The 13,082-nt window shown below is 41.1% G+C and overlaps 2 protein-coding genes across 3 annotated transcripts; one reads left to right on the top strand and one right to left on the bottom strand.

Moving 5' to 3' along the window:
* Positions 1-662: 662 nt before the first annotated feature.
* Positions 663-4,480, bottom strand: LOC131468383 (uncharacterized). Its single transcript, XM_058642552.1, has 4 exons — positions 4,211-4,480; positions 2,658-2,710; positions 2,407-2,575; positions 663-1,522 (listed from the first exon to the last, which is right to left on the bottom strand). Exons 1-4 carry the CDS (start codon positions 4,476-4,478, stop codon positions 1,170-1,172), a joined length of 843 nt encoding a protein of 280 aa, XP_058498535.1. The 5' UTR covers positions 4,479-4,480; the 3' UTR covers positions 663-1,169.
* Positions 4,481-4,920: 440 nt separating this feature from the next.
* On the top strand, positions 4,921-12,514 carry wdr6 (WD repeat domain 6). 2 transcript variants are annotated; one of them, XM_058642547.1, is made up of 6 exons: positions 4,921-5,350; positions 5,914-6,048; positions 6,341-9,014; positions 9,286-9,363; positions 9,479-9,595; positions 10,281-12,514. In XM_058642547.1, the coding sequence occupies exons 1-6, from the start codon at positions 5,281-5,283 to the stop codon at positions 11,197-11,199; spliced, it is 3,993 nt and encodes a 1,330-aa protein (XP_058498530.1). In that variant the 5' UTR covers positions 4,921-5,280; the 3' UTR covers positions 11,200-12,514. The 2 variants fall into 2 exon arrangements, with proteins under 2 accessions (XP_058498530.1, XP_058498529.1); XM_058642546.1 differs by having other exon boundaries at positions 5,914-6,063.
* The last annotated feature ends 568 nt before the right edge of the window (positions 12,515-13,082 follow it).

Raw genomic sequence — 13,082 nt, 5'->3', positions numbered from 1 at the left:
CAAGTTCAGAGGTGAACAGATATTGGGCTGTCACCTTTATTCCATCGTGACAGAATATCATAACCCAGAGATTAAGCTGCAACAAAAACCGGATGTTCAATGAAAACAGGTATATTTCTTTATGCATTAGCTTTGCGGCTTATTAGCTTGTCCAAGCTAAGCTAAGAGACCCAGAGATAGTTACAGCCCATAGCTAACTATAAAACCACATATGGTTGTCTATTCCGGTTTATTTCAGTCTTAAACTATATTCGTTTTTGTTAGCACTGTTAACTCTTGTTGCTACACTAGATGTGGTGTTTTTCCCCAAAATGTGTATTTTTTGGGGGGAAAACTGAAAGACCTGGCCTCTGTCAGAGTTCCTGTGTATTTATTATTAACTATGTGGACACTGAAATAATTGTATTTTTGACAGTAGCATTATGAGTGTCGGTAAACAACTTCCCAGTCTAAATCAAAGTATAATTGTTGACTCCATACATCACGTTGTCCTGTTACATTGACTGAAAGCCAGGTCTTATTGTCTAATGTCAGTCCACATTCACCAATACTTTTGTGAGCATAGTTGTTCCCATCAAAGCAAATGAATTTCAGTGGTTTCCCCATATTCAACAACCAAACATGCAGATATTATTAGTGTCCACATACTTGTGTGGCCGTGCTGTGTGTTTCTCCACTAATTACATTTATTTAGGAAGCAAGCAAAAAAACATTTAAGCAAACATTCTCTTGGACATACACTGAAGAAGCAGCTTCAACAATAATGTGTGAAAAGGACTGTTCATTTGAAAATGTTTTCTACATTTGTAGTGATTAGATGTCATCTCAATACATTTTTTAAAATACTATGTGTGATTTTGAATATTAAAGCCATTCTATGCTAAATGAATGTCTAAAACACACATTGGGATAATTATCTTAACAAGGTCAGTTGATTTTTGAAGCTGCAGTACTTCTAGTTAATCTATTTGAACATTTTCAAATATCTTATTCAGTCTTACTCATTGGAAAGTATTTTTTCTCTCTGTGTAAAAACAGCTAAGTCACTGCATTTATGTACAAAAACAATGCACAGTATAAAAATAGTAACAATTCAATGACAGAAGAAGACATGAGTGCAATAAGCACAAATAAAAACAGATATGTTGTTGTCAGTTTACTGTATTGGATCAGATGTTTTTTTCCTCTTCATCGTTGCTGCTGGAGGAAGACGGTGGCACGTCCTCCCCCATCTTTTTTAGCTTGGCTTTATAGTACGCTTTCTTCATCCTGAAGGCCTTCTCTTTCTGCCGAACGGCTCTCCTCTTCTCCCTCACCAGCTCCTGCTCACACGCCAGCACCTTCATCCTGTTCTCCCACTCCAAGATCTTCATCTGCTGCTGCTGCTCCAGGGTCTCTGTTCTCTGCTGGTGCTCCGCTCTCGCCAGGTCTATGGAGTCATGCTGAATCAAGCGGTGGCTGCCAGCCTCCTCCGTGTCGCTGCCTGATGACTGGAGACGATGACTGACAAGCCTGGACGTGCCTTCAGGGTCAGAGTTAGGAAAGGTCAGTGAAAAGCACTTAAGTTTATACTTTTACTTCAGTGTTTAGTGTAAACTGTATTGTTCAGCTGGTTTAGTGTATATTGTTTAGGGCTAAGTATGAAACTTCAGTACATTTTGTGGTATCGGCTGGATATCAAATTTCCTCTGTATCACCTTAACTGAAAATGTGTTATCATTCCATATCAAATTTTCTGACCTAAGAGGTTTATCTCATCAGTATCCGTAAGCATGTCAATAAGCATGCAGCATGCTGAGAGTTTGACTGAGATCTAACAGTGCTTATATTGGTGGTCTTGAGGCATGCAGGAAGTTAGAACCAGAGATGGAGCTCATTCCCCAAATGGAAAAGTGGAAAAAAATGGCTTAATATATGTGCCTGTGTTGTGTTTGGAGAAGCTGGTGTTTCTCTAATGAATGAAGTTATGATGACCTTAAGTGCACTAAATAAATATGAGAGCAGAAAGCTGCTCCATGTTTAAATGCATTAAGATGACCTGGCAAGCTGAGGCTTAAGAATTTTAACAAAAATGTGTAATGTACTTTATGTTAAAATGGATTAATAAAAATGATGATAGGAAAAAAGTATTGTTAGGGATTTCGTATCATAGTCCAGATACTGACATTGATATCCTATTGAAATTTTTTAATCAATACCCATCCCTAATATTGTGTATTGCGGTAAAAAAGCGCCATAGATGTAAACTGGTGTAGGATCAGTCTTGACGATCCTTGTAAGTGCTTCCTATAATGTGACACACATGACACATTACTGCAGTAAAAACATGAGCTGTTTCCATGAGTTTCTTTATTAATTCTAAGCAACAAACACTGGAGCAGTGGGCAGAGATCGATCCACGGGTACCTGGTGCTGTGAAGTAGGCAGAGTGAAATGCCACATCCGGTAGCTCTGCATTGTGGGATGTGGAGTTTGTAGTGGGAATGTGGTGCACATCTGACCAGTTGCTGCCTGCTATTCTGTCCAAGGCATCACGCTGGAGGCAGATGGCCACTTGCTCCTTGCTTTCCTCAGTCTGAGCAGAAGGGGACAAATGTGCTTTAGAGTTGTTGTACTGCTGTTCTTTGGATTAATGTATACAAAATATAAATATTTACCTGACTATCGCTGCCATTTATCTCATCATCTACATTCACCACCATTAAAGTACCTGCAAATTAGCAAAAAAAAGAGGAAATGGAGACAGATAGGGAGGAAACACAGGTTAATGTATGTCTGAAAAATGAAATTAGAGCCACTCTTTCTGGACACAGGCACAACACACAAATATTTATCCAGACAGAGCACGTTTGCATCATGCCTGCATATTCAGGTTGAAATTTACAAGTTCAAGTGTTTAGAGGTCCTTCGCTTTTATAACTATGATACATTCTGGAATTATTCAATCCAGGATGGCATTCTTAAATTTAACTGTTTGCCAAACTGAATATGCTTCAGAGCAGCACAATGACAAAGTGAGATGGCAAAAACTCCCATTATCTGTTAACTTTACTTCTGAACTTAAGTTCACAGAGCCAGATGGAATTTGGGGGAAAAAAGGCTAAGCATGGCTAGATATCCCTATGGATAAATAATGTAATAAGCTGGCCCTTCTTTCCTGATATTAATTCTTTTCCAACCTGGTTGAATAACGGTTAAATAAAAATACAAATACAAAAAAAAATATATGTACTAAATATGTATACATATGATTGGTTTAATCCAATGTCATGACAAACACACCTGTTTTTTTATACTTAAGAAAAGTTAATGTACTATATCTTCTGTTATACAAGTAAGGTAAGGTTACTGAAAATGACAGTAAGTATGGGATGATGTGAAAATATCAAATCATGATTATGTTCACCAAAATAAAAAACAATTAAACATATTATCATAATGATTGTACAAATTTGACATCACAGGGTCCTGGAATGACTAGAATGAATTTCAACAGTCACTTATGTGAAATATTATCCCAAAAAGGAAACCACCACAATCAATTTATTGTGAAGGCTTTTATCGCCATTGAAATGTTACAGACATGACCCCAGATATTAATGGGCTTGTCTATACATTCAATGGTTTTAGTACATGAAGCCCTGAAGGATGAGAACCCCATGACATGTCTATATCTTAAATGGTAATAGATAATTAATGCACTAACTATTACTCAGGTTTTGAAAAGAATGCAGACTTTCAACTACAGTTCTGACTAAACTCAATCTCTACTTGTCCTCATCCTCTGCTCTTATTAACTGTATATACCTGTATGTACTGGTATATCTCAAGGCTCAGTCTTAGGTCCACTTTTATTCTCATTTTATCTGCTTCCCCTAGCACTTAAAAATAAAGAATATCTAGAGACGACACTGAATTATATATGCCAACTCATTATATCACAAGCCTTCATAATGTCAACAAATGTTCTATAGCTAATTATAACTATACGCTGAATAACCTTGACTAAAAAGGACAAAAAAAAACAAAAACACACCTCCCGTCCAGAGGAGTGACGTTGTTGGAACCACTCACCACCTCCAGTAAAACTGCATCACCATCAACAAATATACGAGGTGAACAAACAGCAGCATTGTAAATGATTCGTATCACATGCTCTAGGTAATATGCTGGTCGTTATGTTCCAGCTTCACCATTAAAGTATTGCTACCTTCCATTAGCTTGCGCACCGCAGCTTTGTGTCCAGCTCCTCCTGCGTGACTGGTGAGCGCAGCCTCGCCCATTGTCTGGAGTTTGATTGATCTACAACAGGCTCTACATCGCGCGAAGTGAATATCGTGCAGGTCCTTAACCAGCCAGTCCTTATAAATGTCCTTCGCCAGCCAGGTGTCCTGAAATTTACATTTCCCAGGCATAGTTAGCTCTGAAGTTAGCTGGACCGCTACCTGACAATCAGCCTTTTCCCGAATCTGGCTCATGATGCGTTCACTGCCATTCGGAAAAATTTACTTTTTTTTTTTGTTTTACCATCGAACGTTTTGATTGAAAATAATGTATATCCTGACACATATTTATAGAATGTCGATGAATCAACATGGGCACATCTGCTAGAGTTAATTCACAGAATGTCAACAAAATACTTGAAAATGACTTCAGGCAAAAACGAGTTGCAGTATTTGATGTTGCACTAAAACGAACGAAATATGTTTGTTGTTTTCATGAAAGTCAAAGTAAAGACACACTACATTGAGAACATATTAACTGCCCTTGGAGTAATCATTCAGTGGCGTTGTCTGGTAATCACTATCTTTCCACTAGACTTAAAGGCAACATAACTCAATTACCGCCGGTCACGTGTACTGTTTCCACCAATACAAACACAGTGGAGAAAACGTCAGCTCTGTGATGTCATTGGTTTCAGCGATGCACGGAAGCTGCAGCAAAAACACATGGACACACTGTGGTGCTGACAGGGGTTGTGAATAATAACGTTTTCATGCTGAAGTAAAACGCATTGTTGGAACGATTGACGCATTTTGTTAGCGGAATTGACATAACCCCGAAAGCAAGCTTTCTCTACTTTTATGTCAACAATACGCAAGAAGTGCTGTTGCTACACGCTTGTTTTACTAGCCGAAAGGCTAACGGTAACTGCATTGTAAAGAAGTTATCAACAACAATGTCTCTGCCAGTTTGTCGTCTTTTGTTTCTCTCCAATTTAAGTGTGTGCAGCAGTTACTTTATAGTATTGAAAACTCAGTAGTTATTACTGACAAAGAGATGGAGACAGCAGCTCTGGTTGCTCCAGTCACAGCTCTGGAGTTCCTCCATGACACATTTCTCCTGACAGGTAGGCAGCAGTTCTTTATGACTTAGTTCCTGCTGTAGCATATGGCTGCCAATTGTTTTCTTTATTAATTAGTCTGTCATTTGCTTTGTCAATTACCATAATTAATTGATTAGCCTCCTCGTGCTCTGTCTGGTAATTTCGCTGTTTTAATGTGTCCAGACTCTCCAGCACCCAATGTAAGGTACTGTCATAGAGGAGCAGAAAAATGTTAGAATTGGAAATATGTTTTGAAACTAACTCTAAGTAATTCATTGTTTATCAAAATAGTTGGTTATTAACTTAGTACATACTAGTACTACTATTTTGCATGTTGCACATTCTGTATCACCTTACATTGTGATTATACTCTACCCTTTTGTACTCAGTGCTCACATGCTTTTATTTATATTCCATGTGTAAAGTTAAGTTTATTCCTTCATTGTATATTAGTTTTGTTGTGGGAACTCACAAAGTAAGAATTTCATTGCCCAGTGTAACTACTTTCTGTGTACACGACAATAACCCTTGAATCTTGAATCTAGTAGTAGACTGCTAATCAGTTCATTGTTACCCTTTTTTGGCAGGTGAGGGTCCAGTCTTGACAGTGTACAGTCTAAAACCTCATCCGAAAGCCTCTGCTTCTCTGAGTCTGCTCCAACACTACAGAATCCACGGAGTGAAACCCAGAAGTCATGCCATTGACCCAGCAGGAACCAACAGTAAGAAAGAGCACGGTTAGGATGACTAGATGCCAATTTTTGTTTTTATTTATTACAATTTATCTTTTTATTATTTATCATTGTCAAATAGGGTGGTACAGTTATATATACAGACAAGCCTTTTACAAGCTCTTGCACTATTCTCAGTGATTGTAATATACATTTAAATGTTTATTAGATGGTTGAAAAACTGCTCTGTGCTGGTGGAGTTTATAGCCTGTTATTTTATGAGATGTTGTTTTGGGTTTATTCACTTGTCTCAAAATATCGCTTTTCACATTTGAATCCCCAGGACTCGGCTCCACCACTGAGGCCAAGTTTTATGATCTAGCAGTGTTTGGGGGCAAAGCTGTGAGGCTGGTGAGGCTCCATGTGAATCTCCACGATGGTGACCATCTGCGCTTTGAGATCTTGAGTCCCCTTATGGAGTTACAGGACTGGGCCCTGGATGTTTGCTGGCTTTCTGGGGACAAACACTCACCACTCTGTGTGGCTCTGGCCCACAACAGTGCTCTTCTCCTGGATGTAAATACAGGAACTCCCCTGGCTCAGCGCTCCTGTCTGGAAGGATGCCTGCTTTACTCCTCCCTCCTTCTAGTACATGAATCTTGGGCAAATGCCGTCTTAGTAGGAGGAACTGTTTTCAACCAGCTAGTTATTTGGAAGCCTGGGGGAGGGGAAAGTTATTCTGAATGCAAAGCTCTAGTTGAGAGACGTCTGCGGGGTCACAGTGGGGTCATCTTCAACATCTCATATCTCCAGGAGAATGGGTGGCTGGCCTCAGCCTCTGATGATCGCAGTGTAAGGGTGTGGGGTGTTGGTGCTTTAGGGGGGCCTGGGGGGCCATGTGGGGACTTGAACCCAGCATGTTTAAGGGTCTTATATGGACATCAAGCTCGGGTCTTCTCAGTGCGTCTCTCCCCTGGTAAAGTGTTCAGTGCTGGGGAAGACGGAGCCTGTTTAGTCTGGGACTGCGCTGGAGGTGGGAAGGTGATTCGGACCATGAAGGGACACAGAGCAGGGGGGGTGCGTGCACTGGCAGTCAGTCAGGGGAAAGGAGATGAAGAGAGATGGGTGGCTACAGGGGGGGCAGATGGAGGGGTGAGGTTGTGGAGGATAAAGGAGAGAGAGGAGAGGAATGATAATCTAGATGAAGCAGTAACAGAGAAGCTAACTGACCTGAAGTTCCCCGAACACAGCATGCCTAAAGGGGTCTGTGTAGTAGGAGAAGAGGGGGGAAATCCAAGTTGGAGCCAGAGTAAGGTTGTGGTTTGCACTGATCAAGGAATGGTTTATCAATACAGCAATGGGCAGTGGGTGACTGTATGGAAAGGGACTCCTGATTTTCAGTCCTACTGTGTGATGGAAACAGTGTCCATCAGTGTTAAAGACTCTACATCCAAAATAAATGTATGTGCTGTAGGAAACCTCAGTGGGTCTGTTCAGGTCTTTTCCCTTTCTCATCCTGAATCTGGGATTCTTCTCAAAGGAGGTTCAGGAAAGGTCCATAGTCTTATTTGGCAAGAAGGAGAGGAAGGCATGTGTTTGCTAGCATCTGCTGCTGAGGGACTTGTCTATCGCTGGTGTATAGAGGTAAACCAAAATGAAAACAATTCCTTAGCTTTCAGTGTAAATCCACTTCCTCCTTTTGTCCTTCCACCTTGTGCCAAACGATGGCTGTTGGCTGCAGTGTGCCTCCAGTCCAGGTCACATGAGGTACTGTGGGTTTGTGGGGACAGGAGAGGGTCCCTGCTTTTGTTTCAGGAAGCAGGAAAAGTTGTTCAAAAGAAAGGAGATGATGCACACGCAGATAAAGGGATACTAACAGGCACAAAAAGTGAAGAGGAATTACATCAAGAGAAGCTGCAGCCGTTAAGCTGTCTGTTTGGGGTGCATGGAAAACAGGGTGTAACGTCAGTGTTTGAATACCAAGGACTTCTTTACAGCACTGGCAGAGATGGCTATGTGAGAGTTTTTAGAGTGCAGCCAACACGGCCAGAAAAACTTGAGCAAAGTAGAAAAAATGATTGTGAAAAAACTCTGGAGAACAAAGAACAACTTGAGCTGGAGGTTCTGCGAGTTCAGCGGGCCTGTAAGGGAATGGAGTGGCTGGAGAGAGTTTTAATTCTTGAGCCTGAAACTTCAGAGCAAGAGGTCCGAGATGAATGTGAGACACTTTCTGAGACACAGCACAGCTTTAAAGGAGGAGATATACAGGAACGAGAAGCCAGGTTTGTCATTGCTGGCTTCTTTGCTGTCCACTTTGTGGTTTGGGACCCAGTGAGGCAGGAGAGGTTATTAACAGTGCCTTGTGGCGGAGGGCATCGCTCTTGGAGTCTCTGGCCTTCACACAAAAGAGTTTGGTCTGGATATGGAGCTCTGGTCTTCATTAAGCATAGGGCTGTTCTGGCTTCACAACCACCTGGAAAGGAGCAAAGCTGGGACAGTGGGACAGAAGGAACTGGAGGATGGAGCCTGAGAGAGGGCGTCCACGGGAAGGGGATCGGGTGTGTATGCAGGCTGGGGAGGATAGAGGGAAGTAGTTCGGTCCTGCAAACAACTGTAAATATGACTGAGAAAAAGGAAGTGCAGAGAGATCAAGGGTTTTGGGAGGTGGTGGTGACAGGAGGAGAGGATACCTGCTTGACCGTCATGGCAGTACATCCCAAGACTGGCAACATCAAAGTTCTCTCAGTTATTACCGACCACATTTCAAGTGTACGGACGGTAGCAGCACTAACACATACAGAGGGAGAGTGTGTTAACCTGTCAAAGTGTCACTCAGCCTTGCTCTTCTCAGCTGGTGGCCGTGCTCAAATGCAGTGTTACCGACTGCTGATTGGCTGGGACAGGCAGAGATTGGTTCCCTCCTGCCAGGTGATCCAGGTGGCCAGTCACCGATTGGACGAACAGTGGGAGAGGAGGCGGAACAGACACAAGACAGTGAAAATGGACCCAGAAACAAGGTGAGTAAATGGTCGTGATGTTGGAAATTATGAATTCGAATAAACTGTGATGTTCCATTATTTTTTAGACAATTAGATTTTTCCTCATGATTTTGAACCTCTTTCTTCTATTTCGCCCCTCTTTTGTCTACAGTCCCTTCATTCCTTTATTCCAGCATTCATCGTTATGAGGAAAAATACACACAAAATATCTATATACTGCATATGAACCGATCCCCTTCTCTTTCCTGTGTCTCCCTCAGTCTTATCAATTGTGTCTATGTCTTTTCAGGTACATGTCCATAGTGGTGTTGGATGAGAGGGCAGACCGTGTGCTTGTGGCTTTGGCCTGCAGTGATGGAGCTGTCAGGTTGGTGCTGAAATGTGTGGTTACTTTTAAGGGTGTAGAATGTTAATTTCTTTACTTCATGCTGCACAACCAGTCTCCTTTTATGTCTCCTAAAATCCATCTCTTTCTTTTCCAGATTGTTTTCTGTTAGTGAAGTTAAACGTCAGTTTGATTTGCTGTGGGAGTCGTTTCACCACCAGCGCTGTGTGCTCAGTGTCGCCACCTGCAGCCTGGAGGATGGAAAGGGAAACAGGTGGGTGAATAGTTTCACCTTTCTCACAAGTTAGTGGTAGTTTTTTGGCAGAAGTTTATAGTTAAATTGTTGTACTTTTACTTGTTATAAGTGTACAATCACCTGATTATATGAATTGTGTGTATATATATATATATATTTATTTATTTAGGAGCCGGGTCAGTTCTACCAAGACTGCCATTTTGGAACACCATGGGTTTACAATAGTCTACAATGGACAAACTAAACTAAAGGCTACTTGATGAGTGATGTCAGGGATCAGCAACAATGTGTAACTTCACTAAGTTGCTAAATGTTGCTGATTTTACACACTGTACTTTTAAGGAAGTCTTTGCTTTGTGGTACTGGTCAGGTTTGTGCTTGTTTGGCAGTGTTGTAAAATTCATTAATATTAATTTTTGCATTATAATTTCGGTGACCACAATGTAAAAAAGTTACTACCACGTATATAAAATATATACTGCACATATATACACAAGGTATAATCTATATCATTGCTGTTAAGCATGTGTTTGTTGTTTTCAACTCAAAAAAAGTTTAAACCCACAATTATCTGGTTTCTGTAACTTTCACTTCAGTTTACATAAACAATCAAATATTATCAGGATAATTATTGATATCAAATGATTTAAATATTTTATTGTGATAACCTTTGGCCATATCAACAAAAACACTATTTTCTCAGGTATAAGCTGCTGTTCAGCGCTGCAACAGATGGGAAGATTGCAGTTTGGAATTTAACCGAAGACTCTACCTCATCTGACTCTTCAAGTAGTGCTCCAACTCCTCCAAGCCCCTGCCTGGAAGTTCCTGCACATCAGAGCGGTATTAACTCATTGGCTGTTTGGGTCGAGAAACATGGACAAGCAGATAGTAGTTGCCTGGTAACTGTTGCTAGTGGAGGAGATGATGGGCAGCTGAAAGTGTCCCTGATCAGGGTGCAGTACCCAGAAGATGGGAAGACTGGGGGCGGCAGAGGGTTTTCTCAGATTGCTGAGCCAAATTTTTGTGCACCAACCCAGTTCCAGCCTTCAGATCAGCTCCGACTCTATCTCCACACCCACTCCCACATCCCCCTGGCCCATGCTGCCCCTCTGACTGCTATAAAGCTCCTGTCCCCAGGCCTGGTAGTCTCTACTTCTTCAGATCAGAGGGTTTGCCTGTGGAAGGTCTGCAGTGCCGGTATCAGCCACAGAAAGACGCTGTGCTCTCATGTTGCAGATGCTGCTGGACTCTCTGTGTGGGAGGGGCAGATGATAGACATGGAGGAGGTAGATGATAAGGAGCACAGGACAGAGAATCAGACAGGAGTAGAAACTGAGGATAAAACCACACAGCGTGAGGTTGACGTGTGTCTCGAGGCTGGAGAATCTGTTGAAACTATGAGTGAGACTGGTGACCGAATATGTAAGACCAGTGATGAGAAAGGGGGTGAGACAACAAATAAGACAGAGAGTGGTCATGCAGTTAAGACAGAAGGTTCAGTGAACACACAGACGGGTGAGAAAGATTGTTGTGAGAGGAGGAGAAAGAGCGAGAGGACAGGATGGGTGCTGGTCTGTGGTCAGGGCCTGCAGCTACTCAGAGTAAGAATACATATATGAGAAAAATGTGGATTATAGTGACATTATACATTATTGTGCCAACATTTTAGGCCATCATTAGGTTTGTTGTTTTAGCAGTGCTGTATTGACCGTACAGTTTAATTATTTCTCAATCACTGTCACATCCAGAAAATATGGAAAACATACTTAAGCTTTATATTACATTCATTACTGTGTTTGTCCGACACTTTCTTCACTTTATGTTACGTCGTTCCAATCCAAATGCCAATGATCACAGAATTTGACAGACATGAAAACAACAAAGCTTGTGGTGCCCTAAGACTTTTGTACGGTACATTTTACACAGTACATCAGAAAATATATATAAAGTATCACTAACTTACTGAATGAAATTGTATACATTATGGGTGAATTATCTGAAAAGGCACAAGGAGAAAGTATCATTACATTTTCTGTAGATGTACAGTTTTATTAAATGTTACTTGTGGTATGATAAAGTATTTGATTCTTACTGCGGTCCATCCTGTTTTAAAACCACATAAAAAAACCACTCTGATTTGCTTGACCTATCTGTGACCTCTGTCAGGGAAGCACAAAGATAGCTGGGATGACTGAGGATTTATACTAAATAAAGCAAAACAGACAAATATGGCCAGATACATAACCTCTGTGGTGGAGGTAGTAGATAGTAAATTCTGTGTATACACATCAAAATAAGATCCCTGCATAGACCTTACTGGTCCTGATGTATACAGGGTTCCCACGGGTCCTTGAAAGTGTGTGAATTACTTCAATGTTTTTGAAAATTGCCCTAAATAGATATGGGTCATTGAAAGTGCTTGGATTTTGTGCAAGAAAAAGGTGAAGTTGTGCCGCCGCCGATGTGCCCTTCTGTTACATGTGCCCTGCATTGCATATGTATGTAGACTAGGCCTACAAAGAACAAACGTTGAGTCATAATTGTGTTGTGGACAAGGTCCACTGTCTCTCTCTGCTGTTGACATGTGATTCCATGCAGAACAATGAGCGAATAACATTAAGCAAGAGAGAGCAAATGACATGATGCCTGGGAGATGCAACTTCCAAGATCTCTGGCTCACCAAAGAAAAATTCAAGGACTGGCTTGTCCCAGATTCCAAGGACAATCACTTGTCCAGATGCAGAGCGTGCTACAAATCATTCAAAGTGGATGCCATGGGAGAAGCTGTGTCAGCACATTCAGTCCTTGAATTTGAGGGATTTGGTTCTTGAAAAGTCCTTGAATTTGATTTCAACCAAGGTGTAGGAACCCTGTGTATGTAGCAGTGGTTCTCAACCAGGGAAGTACTGTAAAAAGTGTTTTCTAATGGGGATTAAAAAAAAATACATGAATGTATACAGTCTGTTCCTCACAGTTTTTTTAATTTAGGACTTCATTTCTGACTTCTTATTTTGTTCCTGTTTCTTCCTCTTTGTTCCTTTTCCTCTTTGCTGAAATCCTAAAACAACCCACTTGGCTCATGACCATTCGACACTTGATGAAGTCCTGATCATACGCATCTTTCTATGATCTTCTAATTTTGTGAGCGCCAGTTTTAGAGTGAGGTTTTTGTCATCGTATGTATTTTTATTTGTATTTTAAGTCACACTTATTGATCGTTGCACAGTAGAAAAATGTTTAGTAAGCATATGCAGTTTTGTCCAATTGAAGTCGTGGTGATGAAAGTGTTTTTGGTGTGGTCATGGAGTCTGTGTTTAGCTCAAACATACAACCATGCTGTGGTGTGTGTGCGTACCTGTATTTGTTAATTCTTTAGGACTTTTTGTATTAATGAGACAGCAAAAAGTATTGAGGAACTGGTTATTGGATTAGGCATTAACTGATTATAATTAAGTTAGGAGCTTTCTTGTGAGACTGTTTGTGGAGTCATCTGCCTATGTTG

This window comes from Solea solea, chromosome 11, assembly GCF_958295425.1.
Source record: "Solea solea chromosome 11, fSolSol10.1, whole genome shotgun sequence".
NCBI classification, from domain to species: Eukaryota; Metazoa; Chordata; class Actinopteri; order Pleuronectiformes; family Soleidae; genus Solea; species Solea solea.
Note: the sequence above shows the minus strand (reverse complement) of the source record. Positions and strands in the feature narration are given on the sequence as shown.

Coding starts and splice junctions, on each gene's coding strand:
- LOC131468383 (XM_058642552.1), bottom strand. CDS start 4,478: ATGAGCCAGATTCGGGAAAAGGCTGATTGTCAGGTAGCGGTCCAGCTA. Junction 2,711..4,210: donor GGTGCGCAAGCTAATGGAAG/GTAGCAATACTT, acceptor GCTAATTTGCAG/GTACTTTAATGGTGGTGAAT. Junction 1,523..2,406: donor TGCCTACTTCACAGCACCAG/GTACCCGTGGAT, acceptor CTGACCCTGAAG/GCACGTCCAGGCTTGTCAGT.
- wdr6 (XM_058642546.1), top strand. CDS start 5,281: ATGGAGACAGCAGCTCTGGTTGCTCCAGTCACAGCTCTGGAGTTCCTC. Junction 6,064..6,340: donor CAACAGTAAGAAAGAGCACG/GTTAGGATGACT, acceptor TTGAATCCCCAG/GACTCGGCTCCACCACTGAG. Junction 9,364..9,478: donor TGCAGTGATGGAGCTGTCAG/GTTGGTGCTGAA, acceptor TTTCTTTTCCAG/ATTGTTTTCTGTTAGTGAAG.